The sequence below is a fragment of the Zea mays genome, chromosome 8, assembly GCF_902167145.1.
Source record: "Zea mays cultivar B73 chromosome 8, Zm-B73-REFERENCE-NAM-5.0, whole genome shotgun sequence".
In the NCBI taxonomy this organism is placed as follows: Eukaryota; Viridiplantae; Streptophyta; class Magnoliopsida; order Poales; family Poaceae; genus Zea; species Zea mays.
In genome coordinates, this window is record NC_050103.1 from 24,276,459 (window position 1) to 24,291,698 (window position 15,240).

The 15,240-nt window shown below is 43.3% G+C and overlaps 1 protein-coding gene across 1 annotated transcript; it reads left to right on the plus strand.

Moving 5' to 3' along the window:
- Nucleotides 1–12,376: 12,376 nt before the first annotated feature.
- Nucleotides 12,377–14,975, plus strand: LOC118473197 (uncharacterized). The gene is made up of 10 exons (XM_035961965.1): nt 12,377–12,477; nt 12,559–12,728; nt 12,816–12,853; nt 13,127–13,506; nt 13,599–13,772; nt 13,890–13,939; nt 14,052–14,184; nt 14,271–14,354; nt 14,433–14,679; nt 14,932–14,975. Exons 1-10 carry the CDS (start codon nt 12,406–12,408, stop codon nt 14,973–14,975), a joined length of 1,392 nt encoding a protein of 463 aa, XP_035817858.1. The 5' UTR covers nt 12,377–12,405.
- Nucleotides 14,976–15,240: the final 265 nt, after the last annotated feature.

Below are 15,240 nucleotides of genomic sequence, written 5' to 3' on the forward strand. Positions count from 1 at the left end.
TCGATGTACCACCTAGTGCCTCAAGAATCACCAAATGATGCAAATGCACTAGGAACCCTCAATCTCTCACTGGAATGCAATCTCAAGCAAAGAGTGTGAGAGAGTGAGTTGGAGGATCACAAATGAGCTCAATGTGTGCAAGGAATGGCCAAGAGAGCTCTCTCACACGAGCTACCCTTCTATTTATAGCCCTCCATCTAAAACCAACCGTTGTGTGCAAAGGGGGGCAATTCTGTGCACACGCGGACCGTCCGCGCCCTAGGGCCGGACGGTCCGCCGTACAACATAACGGCTATAATGACCGTTGAAACATGTCAGAGCTGTCTCAAAAGGTGGGTCCGGACAGTCCGCCCTTCAAGGCCGGACCGTCCGCGACCTGGCAAATTCAAACACCCGAGCCTCGGATCAAACGGAGTTAACACACGCGGACCGTCCGGCTATAAATCCCGGACCGTCCGCGACCTGAGACAGTACTGTCCGGACTGGTCCCCCAGACCGTCCGTAGTACAAATCTATAAAAACACACAGTCCCTGTCCAAAAACGAGTTAGACACATGCGGACCGTCCGCCCCTCACAGGCGGACCGTCCGCCTATAATTCAGGGACTGATCCGAAGCCACCTTCATTTGGTCAGGACTGTGGACGGTCCGGCCCTAAGGCCCGGACGGTCCGCAGTACAATAGAACACAGTGTCAACACAAATGGTAAGACTTCGGACCCTCTGGAGGGTCGCGGACGGTCCGCCCCCAAGGGCCGGACAGTCCGCGCGACCAAGACTTCTCAAATCTCAAACATGCTTTTGAATGAACTTTTAACTCACGAAATGAGAAGCGCTGTTAGTCCTCATGCAAATGCAACTACTTGATGCTCTATGAGGCACTAAGTTTTACACAGATCTAAGTCATTGACCCCTCTTAATAGTACGTCTATCTAGCCTACTAATCCGGTCAGGTATCTTCCCTAAACTCCTCAAGACCGGCAAAAGTAAAACCTATATTATACCTTTGCCTTCATCTGATCCACAACCAATGCGTATGACTCTTCAACATTTCCTGTTCTATGTGGTCCAACCCTGCATTCTTATTTCTCCAAGAATCGTTAGTCCACAAGTAGTTGTCATTAATTACCAAAACATTACCAAAGGGGCCTAGATGATTCACAATCTCCCCCTTTTTGGTAATTGATGACAACACCACATAGTATATTAAAGAGAAGTTTAGTTTCTCCAAATCTCTCTCATACCTAAGGTATAAGATAGATCTTGGAGATGAGTTTCATAGGACTTATCTTGATTTGAAGTTCTGTCCAAGAGATAGATAAATCCCAATAAAAACTCAGTATGCAAGAAAGGCTCCCCCTAAGTGTGTGCAGGATTATTTGAAGTTGAGGATATAACACACATAATATATTGGAGCTTGATGGAGACTTTCCTACAATCATGGTTATCGAGGCATACAAGAGACGATCCGTAGAGTGAGCGCAGCAATTATAATCACATCTCGATTAACCACACACAGAGTAATTTGAACTAAAACATAGTTCATCCCACAGAATATTACAGATAATAGTCCACAGACATACGACATAGAGTTAATCGATCAAACCAAGTTCCAAATGCATAGGACATAAACTAAAGCGGCATGAAAAGGTAAAATGCATATGCATGGTCTTAATGTCCACATAGAACCACCAACTCCATAGAACCACCAACTCCCCCTGAAGGAGACGCCTGACAACTTCTCATCACTTCTCTCCCCCTTTGGCATCAATTGCCACAAAGGAGAGACCTCACTGATCACTTGGCGGAGGATGCATGTTGTAGTAATGAGTGCTGAAGGTGTCAAACAGGGAGGAGAACTGGCTAAAATCCTGCTGGAGCTGCTGCTGCCTCTAACTAATATCATGCATGTTGTCATTTGTTGAAAGATTGTCAAATTGACTGGAGAGAGCACCCATGTTATCTTGAAAACTCTGTTGCATATTATTCAGCCTTGACATGATGGGATCAGTGACATTAGTGTGAATTTGATCACGAAAGTCAGAAAATTCAGAGTTGAGCGCATCCCAGTTACTGTCAAAGCGAGACTGCATGTCATCGAGGCGGTGATCCACATGTGTCATCAAGCCCTCAAATCGAGTATCAATATGAGTCTCAATCCCCTGCTGCATTTGTTGAAAATAAGGATCAAAGTATCCTGGAGCAGGCTCCCAAGAGTGCTGAGGCTGAGGAGGAGGTGCAGGTGGAGGCATCTGCTGTCCCTCAACATTAGGAGCTGCTCCACCCTCATAGCCAGGGTCTTCCTCATCATCTGGGAAGAGAGTGAGAGGCCTGGTGAGAAATCCTATCTCATTTTTAAAAGGCCTGAATGGTGTGTGAACAATCTCACATGGGCCCTCAAATCTTGTCTTGGATTTGATGAGAGCCATAATGTATGGAGCATATGCCAGATTTTGATTCTTGTCCATTTTCAAATCATTAAGCTGCCTCATCATGAAAAGAACAATGTTCATGACTTCACCATTCATGATGTGCTGGATTATGTTCCAGAACTTATCTCGAATTTTACTCTTATCACCACTCTTGGGAAGAATGGTGACTCTGGCAATCTTGTTGATGACAGCAGGATGATGTCTGAGTCCTGCTGTCTCTCCAAACCTCCTGGGTATACCGAGCCTGGCTGGCTCATAAAACTGCACAAAATCCTCAAAATTATCTTCAGTATAAAGATCCAGCCCAGCAGAAATGGTGCCATAGTTCAGATTGTTTGCAGCGGCAAAGTCAGCAAAGGAAGCAGAATAGCGCTTGAAGCCAGTCATCCAGGTGATAGATTCTGCTTCAATATCAATCTCTGAAGTAGCCAAGAATTGCTTAACAGCCATTTCATTGAAATCTGTGCGTTGGCCCATAAACTGATATAATCCACATGTTTCAAACTTAGGGATGAGACCCTCCATGACTGATTGACTGAGCAAGAAGGACCAATCAATCACTTGATGCTTGTGGAAATTGGTATCCACCAGAGTGCCCCAAAAGACATCAAACTGCAGCTGAGTGTGGAAAAACTGGATATTTGTATCAGATGGCAGATTATACTGGTTCACAGTCCGTCTAGAGCAGTACTCAGCCATAGAAAATCTCCGCTTGGGATAAGTCCATCCTTGGATATCAATGGGATAATCAGGATGAACATGAGGAAAATCTTCAGCATCCATGGATTCAGTGCCCCCAGCTGAAGATTGGGCCTCTGAATCAGTGGTCGGTGTGTAGTCATCATCATTGCCACGAGGGCGCTTGGATTTAAAGCGACCTGCAAGTTTCTTGCGGAGACCACCAAAACCACTGCAACAAGGTGACAGACGTCCATAGATAAATAATTGATACCAATCACCACTTATAAAAAGAATGGAATGGTAATGCTCTGCCAGGGTCCGGACGGTCCGCGCTAGGGGGCCGGACTGTCCGCGCCAGAGGCCCGGACGGTCCGCGTCCACCAGGCGGACGGTCCGCGACCGACCAGGGGCGACCCAAGAACCCTAGCCGCCACAAGTGTTCAATTTGATGTTTTTGCAAATAATACCCAGCCAAACAAGTTCAAAATTTTGCATAGCATTCACATTGAAGAGAACTATCAATCCCACCAATCAGATTTTGAAACCCACTGCTCAATTTCAGATCAGAGAGGAAACCCAAATAATCTCAAAATTGAAGACATTTGATAAAATCCACAAGATTTGAAGATACCGTGATGAAGACATGTTGAGGGAATGTTGCCACAAGTTGTCGGACTGTCCGCGCACAACTTCACTTCACCGTCCGCGCACACTTGACACAGGAGAGTATTTGGTGAGAAGAGAGCTAGAGAGAACAAGCGAATGAGCACTACTGGCAAGTCTGCGGCCACTGCCCCTTTTTCTGTCCTGTCGCGGACGGTCCGCGCTGGGACGGCGGACGGTCCGCGCCCTGATGATCTCAGACGGTCTGCGAGGCTGATCGGACTGTCCATTTCCTGATGCTGCGGACGGTCCGCGGTCCATGGGCGGACGGTCCGCAGCCTGATACTCATTTTTCCAATTGCTGTCCACTTTCTGATTTTGAATTCCGAATCCGAATTGATGCTCATATATGGACATTTTGACCAATCCAAGAGTTGATATGCATGCATATACATATGATTTAATTGAGTAATGCATGATTTTTGAATTAGACTATCTAGAGCAATTAGAAATGAAAAATGCACGAATAATACCAAATAAATAGCATAATGAGCATATTGAGACCCGAGTTGCAATACGACACATGTGTGATCAACTTCAAGCCACATTTGAGATATCGATCACATTCATTTCACTTCTTAGAGAACAAAATCTTGTTTCATCCAAAGGTTTTGTAAAAATGTCTGCTAATTGATCATCCGTGCCAATGGAATAAATAGAGATATCTCCCTTGCCAACATGATCCCTTAAGAAGTGATGTCGTATATCAATATGCTTGGTTCTTGAGTGTTGGACCGGATTGGTAGCCAATTTTACCGCACTCTCATTATCACACATGAGAGGCACATTCTTGAAAATAATTCCATAGTCCAATAAGGTTTGTTTCATCCATAATAGTTGAGCACAACAATTTCCGGCCGATATATATTCCGCCTCGGCGGTAGATAGAGCAACCGAATTTTGTTTCTTAGAAGACCATGAAACAAGAGATCTACCAAGAAATTGACAACAACCGGAGGTGCTTTTTCTATCAACTTTGCACCCCGCATAGTCCGAATCCGAATATCCAATTAATTCAAATTGAGCACCTTTGGGATACCATAGACTAATATTGGGAGTATACTTCAAATATCTTAGAATTCTTTTAGCGGCCTTCAAGTGAACCTCTCTAGGTGAAGCTTGAAATCGAGCACACATGCATACACTAAACATAACATCGGGCCTAGATGCGGTAATATAAAGCAAACTACCAATTATTGAACGATAAAGTTTTTGATCAACCATAGTACCTCCTTCATCTAAGTCTAGATGACCATTTGTTGCCATTGGAGTCTTGATAGGCTTAGCATTTTCTAAACCAAACTTCTTGAGCATGTCCTTCAAATATTTTGATTGACTTATAAAAATTCCATCTTTCAATTGTTTGATTTGAAGGCCAAGAAAGAAGCTCAATTCTCCTATCATAGACATTTCAAATTCTTTTGACATCATTTTTCCGAACTCCTCACAAAATAATTCATTAGTAGATCCAAAAATAATATCATCAACGTAGATTTGACAAACAAATAAGTCTTTGCCAATTCTTTTAGTGAATAGAGTAGTGTCAACCTTCCCAATTTTGAAATCTTTGGAAAGCAAGAAATCCCTAAGCCTTTCATACCAAGCGCGTGGAGCTTGCTTAAGCCCATAGAGAGCTTTAGAAAGCTTGAACACATGGTTAGGTCTTTTGGGGTCCTCAAAACCGGGAGGTTGTTCAACATACACTAGTTCACTAATCTTACCATTTAGGAAGGCACTCTTTACATCCATTTGGTAGAGCTTGATATTATGTGCACAAGCATAAGCAAGTAGAATCCGGATTGCTTCTAATCTTGCTACGGGAGCAAATGTCTCCCCAAAATCCAATCCTTCAATTTGAGTATATCCTTGTGCAACTAATCTTGCCTTGTTTCTTACTACCACACCATCTTCATTGTGCTTGTTGCGAAACACCCATTTTGTACCAATAACATTGTGGTTCTTTGGTCTCTCAACAAGCTCCCAAACTTCATTTCGAGCGAAGTTATTTAATTCTTCATGCATTGCATTCACCCAATCAACATCAAGTAGAGCTTCATCTACACGGTTAGGTTCCATACAAGATACAAAAGAGAAATGTTCACAAAACGAAGCTATGCGAGAGCGAGTTTGAACACCCTTACTAATATCACCCACAATTTGATCAACCGGGTGATCCTTCACAATGGAATGATGAATTCTTGATACCGTTTGATAATTGCTTGATGAAGCATTAGGAGGAACCGAAGGTCTTGAAGTACTTTGATCATGAGTATCCATGGTTTCATTAAGTTGTTGGCTTTGGTGATCTTCCTTATTTATAGTTGAGGATGAAGGAATGACAACCACACTATCTTCATCATCATCTTCCTTTGGTTTTATTTCACCAATGGCCATTGTTTTCATTGCATTTATCAATTGAGTTCCCCCAACATCATCGAGATTATCACCCTCATCTTGAGACCCATTTGTTTCATCGAATTCAACATCATATGCTTCCTCAATAATACCATGAGTTTTGTTGAAGACTCTATAAGCCTTACTATTTGATGAATATCCAAGAAGAAAACCCTCATCACATTTCTTCTCAAATTTAGAAAGCCGGCTCCCCTTTCTCAAAATATAACATTTGCAACCGAATACCCTAAAATATGAGATATTTGGCTTTCTACCAATGAGCAATTCATATGGAGTTTTCTTCAAGAGCTTGTGACAATATAGTCTATTTGATGAATGACAAGCGGTATTTATTGCTTCGGCCCAATAAGAATCCGATATATTATATTCCGCTAACATAGACCTTGCCATATCAATAAGAATTCTATTCTTTCTTTCAACAATACCATTTTGTTCCGGGGTATATTTTGAAGAGAATTCATGTTTGATACCCTTGTTATCACAATATTGATCAATTCTTGCATTTTTGAATTCCGACCCATTATCACTTCTAACCTTTTTGATGTCGAAATCAAATTGATTTTGAGCCAATATAGCAAATGACTTGAATGTTTCAAACACATTGGATTTGTCTCGTAGAAAATAGACCCAAGTAAATCTTGAATAGTCATCCACAATCACAAGACAATAGGAATTACCACCAATACTTACAAAAGATGTGGGCCCAAATAAATCCATATGAAGTAATTCCAAGGGTCGATGAGTGGACATTTGACTTTTATTTGGATGAGTGTTTGCCACTTGCTTACCGGCTTGACAAGAGCTACACAATTTGTTCTTTTCAAACTTCACATCTTTTAAGCCTCGAACTAAGTCATGCTTGGTTAACCGATTGAGTTGCTTCATCCCAACATGACCAAGTCTTCTATGCCATAACCAACCTAGTGAAGCTTTTGAAAATAGGCAAGTTGTGAGCTTTGCCTCATTAGATGAGAAATCAACAAGATAAAGATTTTCATGTCTAAAACCTTTAAACTTGAGATTGCTACCATCAACACTAGAGATAATAACATCTTCAACCGTGAAATTGCAACAAAATCCTAAATCACATAATTGAGCTACGGAAAGTAAATTAAAATTCAAAGACTCAACCAATAGCACATTTGATATAGAATGATCATTTGAGATAGCAATTTTACCCAAACCTTTAACCTTTCCTTTACGATTATCTCCAAATGTGATACTATCATAATTTGAGCAATCTTCCTCACTCATTTGGGTAAACATTTTCATATCCCCGGTCATGTGTTGAGTACATCCACTATCCAACACCCAATGATTCCCTCCCGCCTTGTAGTTTACCTACAAAAGGAAATCAATCTCTTTTAGGTACCCAAACTTGCTTGGGTCCTTGGATGTTAGTGACCAAGGTCTTTGGTACCCAAATAGCTTTCTTTTTGTTTCCAACAATTGAAGTACCAACAAATTTAGCATGAACACCTTTTGCATTGTGAGAAAGAACATAACAATGCTCAAAACAAGTGGAGGATACATTTTTGAACTTGGGACAATTTTTCTTAACATGTCCCTTTTTGTGACACTTGTGACACACTTTGTCACATTCTTTCACAAACAATGTCTTTTGCTTTACAAAAGCATTCTTTCCTTTCTTGGGAACATATCCAAGACCTTCACGGTTAAGAGAGCATCTTTGACTTCCCAATATGAAATCCAATTTAGTCTTACCACCATATGCCTTTTCTAAGTCACGAGTTAGAGTATTTATTCTATCTACTAACACTTCATTCTCAACAATAATTTTTGATTCATCAAGAGCAATATTATCATTGAGAGAAATTTTGCATTTATCACAAATAAAGTTAGTAGGTAGTGGTTCACTTGTAAGACTATCAAGTAAGTCACAAGTGACTCCAACATCCTTAGTGACCACCTCAACTTCATGCACAATAGATAATTTTTGAGCATCCGCAAGCTTCTCACAATTTTCTTTGAGGTCATTGTGAGAGGTCTTGAGCTCCTCAAAAGACACTTGGAGGTTTTTATACAATTCCTTCAAGGCCTTAAATTTTTCTTTTCTTTGTGCATGTAGTCATCGGCCTCACCTAACATTCTAACAAGATCATCATATGAATAGCCATCATCATCGACATCATCGATATCATCATCATCATTTATATCATTTAAATCGGTGATGATTTTTACCTTAGCATCTCCCTTTGCCATGAGGCAATGGGGGGATGAGAAGAGTGAGGGAGCTTCCTTGATGGCAATTCCGGCATTAAGCTTGGATGAGGTGTCATCATCATCATCATCCGAGCTATCATCCGAGTCCCATTCAACTAAGTAGGCTTTGCCATCTTTCTTCTTGTTATAGTATTTCTTTTTCTTCTTGTCACTTTCATCTTTGCCCTTCTTCTTCTTGCTTGGACAATTCATGGCAATGTGACCGGGTTCCCCACACTCAAAACATTTTCTATCATTGAAAGCATTTCTTCTAGATGTTTGACCTCTTCTAGGTTGACCTCTTCTCATCTTCATGAATTTATTGAATTTCCTTACAAATAAAGCCATGTCACCATCACTCTCACTTTCATTTTCTTCATCATTGCTATCTTCCTTTTCAATTGCCTTTGAGGCCTTGGCTTTGAGAGCAATAGATTCATTTTTCACCTTCTTTGCCAAACTTAAAGCATCGGCTTGTGACTTCTTAAATATATCTTGAGTGAGAATTTCTCCCAATACTTCGGTTGGAGAGGTTGTGGATAGATCACTCCTTACTAGCATTGTCACAATAGTCTCATATTTCTCCGGAAGTGATCTAAGGAACTTGTGTGTGAAGTCCACATCCGGTACATTAAAACCAAGTCCTTTGAGTTCATTTACTATCTCATTCAACCGATTGAACATATCAGATACACTCTCATCTTCTTTCATAATAAATTGCTCAAACTTCCCTTTGCACACATATAGTTTGGCACTCTTCACAATTGTAGTTCCTTCATGAATTTCCATTAGTTTTACCCAAATCTCATGAGCGGTTGTGAGATTCTTGATACGATTGAACTCATTTATATCAAGAGCATCATAAAAGACATTCATGGCTTGATCATTTGTGAGGATATTCTCATTATCACCAACGGATGGTTCATCTTCCTTCAATACAACAAATCCATCTCTAACAATTGGCCAAAATTTTCCACCCATTGCTCTAAGATGCATTGACATTCTTATTTTCCAATAATCATAATTGTTTCCATCAAAGTGCGGTGGCTTCCCAATGTGCACATTGTTGTTACTAGCCATTTTGTCCCACTCCGGGATGATTAGATCCACAAACAATGGAGTCCTCGGCTCCGATACCACTTGTAGGATCTAGGACACCGGCTAGAGGGGGGGTGAATATACGGTTTTGACTAAAAACAACAATACTAAGTAAATTTAATCAATACGACAAGAGGAATAAATTTACTAGTGTCAATAAGTAAACAATGTATGAAAGACAACTACGGAGATTGAAAACTTGAAGAACAATAAGCAAAACACTAATCAATTGCAAGGCAATAAGTAATGCTAGAAGGAATAGACACCGAAATTTATCCCGTGGTATCGGTGATTTGCCGATCACCCCTAATCCACGTTGAGGTGGACTTCAAGCTCTCACTTGCTCCTCTATCAAGACACGACTTGATCTTTGAGCCAAGTGGACAAGAAATCACTCAATACCTTGATTCCACTAATGTCACCTTTGCCGCTCCGGCGAGGTAGGCGCGAACCCCTCACAATCAACACCGCGGCTTCTCCACAATCTTCTTGGAGAGCTCGACGGAGACAATCACCCGAGCCGTCTAGGAGGCGGCAACCTCCAAGAGTAACAAGCCAATGACGCTTGCTCGATGTACCACCTAGTGCCTCAAGAATCACCAAATGATGCAAATGCACTAGGAACCCTCAATCTCTCACTGGAATGCAATCTCAAGCAAAGAGTGTGAGAGAGTGAGTTGGAGGATCACAAATGAGCTCAATGTGTGCAAGGAATGGCCAAGAGAGCTCTCTCACACGAGCTACCCTTCTATTTATAGCCCTCCATCTAAAACCAACCGTTGTGTGCAAAGGGGGGCAATTCTGCGCACACGCGGACCGTCCGCGCCCTAGGGCCGGACGGTCCGCCGTACAACATAACGGCTATAATGACCGTTGAAACATGTCAGAGCTGTCTCAAAAGGTGGGTCTGGACAGTCCGCCCTTCAAGGCCGGACCGTCCGCGACCTGGCAAATTCAAACACCTGAGCCTCGGATCAAACGGAGTTAACACACGTGGACCGTCCGGCTATAAATCCCGGACCGTCCGCGACCTGAGACAGTACTGTCCGGACTGGTCCCCCGGACCGTCCGTAGTACAAATCTATAAAAACACACAGTCCCTGTCCAAAAACGAGTTAGACACATGCGGACCGTCCGCCCCTCACAGGCGGACCGTCCGCCTATAATTCAGGGACTGATCCGAAGCCACCTTCCTTTGGTCAGGACTGCGGACGGTCCGGCCCTAAGGCTCGGACGGTCCGCAGTACAATAGAACACAGTGTCAACACAAATGGTAAGACTTCGGACCCTCTGGAGGGTCGCGGACGGTCCGCCCCCAAGGGCCGGACAGTCCGCGCGACCAAGACTTCTCAAATCTCAAACATGCTTTTGAATGAACTTTTAACTCACGAAATGAGAAGCGCTGTTAGTCCTCATGCAAATGCAACTACTTGATGCTCTATGAGGCACTAAGTTTTACACAGATCTAAGTCATTGACCCCTCTTAATAGTACGGCTATCTAGCCTACTAATCCGGTCAGGTATCTTCCCTAAACTCCTCAAGACCGGCAAAAGTAAAACCTATATTATACCTTTGCCTTCATCTGATCCACAACCAATGCGTATGACTCTTCAACATTTCCTGTTCTATGTGGTCCAACCCTGCATTCTTATTTCTCCAAGAATCGTTAGTCCACAAATAGTTGTCATTAATTACCAAAACATTACCAAAGGGGCCTAGATGATTCACAGTAGGCCCTGGACGCGAGGTTGGTGTCATATCTGACAGACACCTAGGTATTCTTAATGCAGTGCAAGAGCAGATTCCTGGCTACGCACCCATGCACCATGGATGGTGCACTCGACATCTAGCAGAAAATCTTCTTCGAAAGGATCATAGCAAGGCTAACTTCCCCCTTTTTGAGGAGGTATGTCGACAGTTGGAGGTTTCGTTTTTCGAGGATAAGTTGAAGGAACTAAAAGATGCAACAAATGCTGAAGGTAAGAACTGGATTGCTGGATTGCTGAGGGAACCGCAGAAATGGACAAGGGCCTACGACGAAGGTGGCTGGCGGTTCGAGTTTCAGACTAGCAACATGGCCGAGTCATTTAACAGTGTGCTCAAGGGTATACGGGGCATGCCAGTCAATGCTATAGTAACATTCACTTTTTATAGGCTTGTGGCTTGGTTTAATGATAGACACGCGCAGGCCAAGGCAATGTAGACGCGAGGGCAGAGATGGGCACCTAAACCAACATCACACCTTAATAATGCAAAGGAACGTGTCCATAGACATGAGGTACAATGCTTTGATGAGGAGTTGGGTAAATACGAGGTAACAACACTAGGCGGCATAACTTCCGACGGTGAGGTGCGACCTTCGAGGACACATGTCGTGTTACTTGATGCATTCTCGTGCGGTTGTGGTAAACCTAGACAATACCATTTTCCATGTTCTCATTATGTTGCGGCCGCACGTCATCGTAACTTTGCATTTGAGAGCAGAATACCTTCTGAGTTCAGTGTAGAGAGCTTAGTACGTACCTGGAGCCCTCGTTTTGAGCCATTTCTTGATGAGTCACAATGGCCAACGTACACCGGTCCGGTATACGTTGCTGATCCAGCGCATCGATGGGACAAACGTGGTAGTAGGAAAAGGAGTCGGTGCAACATGGTTATGGATCAGGTTTCCGGTCGCAGTAGGAGAGGTCGAGTGTCCCCCTTTCTCGTGGACCCAGAGCAGAATGAATGCGGAAAATGCGGTAGACTTGGCCACAACTCACGTACATGCATTTGGTCACTTAGTCAGGTGTGATATATTTTATTGTACACAAATTTTATTCTAATATATCGATATTTTTGTTACACTTTGTACACAACTTATATTCTAATATGTTGATATCTTAATTTGCAGGATGGCGCAGTTCCACTTGCTGGACCCTCACTACGACGAGCACCACAGGGGCCGTCTCACCGCAGAGGGAGAGGTAATATTTTGCACATATATTAAATTTTCGAATTAATATATGCGACGTATATTTGACTAATGAAATTCTTTTGATTGCTAGGTGTTGCCCGTTCTGCGGGTCCGGACCCACGACCGGTTTCTGGAGGAGATGAGGTACGATGAGAGGTACACTCCTCTCCTACAGAGGGCTGGCTTGGACGTCGTATCGTACCAGGTTCGCCGTGGGCTGCCCACTTTCAACCCAGCGGCGTTGACGGCTCTGGTCGACAGGTAAAGACTTCTCTAGTTGTTTAATATTTACAATTATCAAATATAATTTGCATACTAATGATTTTGTATTCGTTTGTCTTCCAATAGGTGGCGACCAGAGACTCACACTTTCCACCTTCCCTGCGGTGAGATGACCGTGACGCTTGAAGATTGCTAGAAGATTCTTGGTCTCAGCATTATTGGTCGTCCAGTGACCGGTCAGGCATCACCAGGCGGATGGAGGCAGAGGGTGGAGGCCTTTCTTGGGAGACTGCTTCCGGATGACCTACGACGTAGCCACAACACCGGAGTCCCACTGACCTGGCTTAGGCAGGCCTTTGGGCAGTGTCCACCTGGTGCAGACGAGCAAACGGTTGGATACCATTGTCTAGCTTGGATTCTCCACCTCTTTGGTTCAGTTCTTTTTCCAGACGCGACAGGCGACAACGCGTCATGGATGTTTCTGCCCTGCCTGACTGACTGGGATACGAAAGGAGGTTACAACTGGGCTTCTGCAGTGTTGGCCTTCCTGTACAGGCAACTTTGCGAGGCTTGTCGTCGTTCGTCGAGGACCACTAGCTTAGGTGGATGTGTCTACCTACTACAGCTGTGGATGTGGGCACACATACCCGTCGGGCGACCCAGAGAGTTTCCTCCTCGTGAGTGGTTCGTGGTAGCCGGACATCGGCTTAAGCCCACGGCTGCTTACCGCTGGGATCAGGTCGACGAGCCATTCGCACGACACCAGCGTGCTTACGTGGAGTACGCAAACAAGCTCGACGCACTTACTCCTTCGATGGTGAGTAATCTACTTTTATCTTTTTACTTGTGCTTTCTACTTTTATCGCACGACACCAGTGTGCTTACATGTGCTTTCTAAAACTTTTGCAGGTGACCTGGCAACCGTATCTTGATCCATATTTCGCCAGCATACAGTTGAGCAGCATGTGCTCAATAGACGAGAACCTCTACCTAATGAGGTGTCCCCTCATCTGTTTTTATGCTGTTGAGTACCACTTGCCCCACAGAGTTGCTCGACAGTTCGGATTGCGACAGGAGTTTCCGGTGGAGCCATTCTCGACTTCAATAGAACTTCATAAGTGAGTGACTACATGCACTTGTTATTCTAACTAATAATTGAAATATCAGTTAGTCGCTAATATATGTTTCTAACTTTTGCAGGTTCGACAGACAGAGACAGAAGAAGGTCACAGACTTCGAGACCCACCACCGTGATTACATTGATGAATGGGAATAGCAGGGGGGTCTTAACTATGAGAACGACTAGGCGCACACAAACTACAACTTCAGGAGGTATTTGATTTGGTATGCTGGTGTGACTAGGTGCAAGCTGAAGGGACAGTGGACAGCTGCAGACTACGCCGAGCAAGAATCGTTAGACGACGAAGACACAGCTTTCGACATAGCTGCTCGGCACGGGTCCCATATTGAGGCTGCTCCAATCCTTGATAGAGTGGTAACTATTTCTTAACTAAAATTAGAGATTTCAATTCAATGCTTTATGTCTAGTTTTGAGCATCCTAATGTTTTAACTTATGATAGGGAAACTCTATGCTCGTATCTGTTGTTGAACTTGAGCGTATCTCACAGAGAACTGCAGATAGTACTACGCTATCGTTACTATCAGTGAGTAGCAATGTTTAAAAGAAAACTTGTTTATTTGTATGTTGTAACATATGTCTGTAACTAATATTTCGATTACAGAGGGTATCACGTCGTCTTCGTCGTGCAGCGGCTCGGTGTGGATGCCGGTTTCTAGCTGTCGTTGACGTGCAGCTGCCTGTGCCTTGTATGCAGCAGGACGTTCAGCCTCCCATTTGTGCAGTTGGACCATCTACAGCAGGACTGAGCTCATCGCGATCGACGTGGGACACGTTTGAGGACGTGGCCCACGACGAGGAGGAGGAGGAGGAGGACGACGACGACGACGACACTAGCGCTGACGCCGCAGGTCAGGAGGAGATTAGACCATCTCAGTTGCAGGATGCTCCTACAACTCAGCCATCACAGCTGACACCACGTAGAAGGCGTCCACGAGACCCTTACACTCCAGGCACCGACGCTCTTGGGGCCAAGGGCAAGGGTAAGACTATGAGGAAATGAATACTTTTGTGATGTTGGTCTTATGCTAAAAACTGTGTGATTTGGACTATGTGTTGTGGACATTGTATTTTGGACTTTGTGTTGTGGACATTGTATGAAGAACTATATTCTGTGGATGTTTATATATTCGATGTTATTTTGTGATGTATTATATGTTGAAATGCTTACATGTCTTATAATATGTGATTATTTGAACTGTTGTTGTTAATAAAACAAGGGGAACTCTTGCAAAAAAAATTTGTGAATTGTAAAAAACATAACAAGCAATAAGTAACGCATCTTTAGAGTTCTAAATTATTTTTGATACGAAAATACTACATAACAGGCTACAATTCTTCAGTCTGAATCACAATCTATGAGTAACTCATCTTCGGAGTCATCCGTCGCGCAATCCTCAATGACAACCTCA

Bases quoted from the DNA above. Each gene is read 5' to 3' on its own strand.
- LOC118473197 (XM_035961965.1), top strand. From the start codon at position 12,406: ATGGCGCAGTTCCACTTGCTGGACCCTCACTACGACGAGCACCACAGG. The intron at 12,729-12,815 runs GTAAAGACTTCT...GTCTTCCAATAG, and splicing joins TTGACGGCTCTGGTCGACAG to GTGGCGACCAGAGACTCACA. The intron at 14,185-14,270 runs GTAACTATTTCT...AACTTATGATAG, and splicing joins CTCCAATCCTTGATAGAGTG to GGAAACTCTATGCTCGTATC.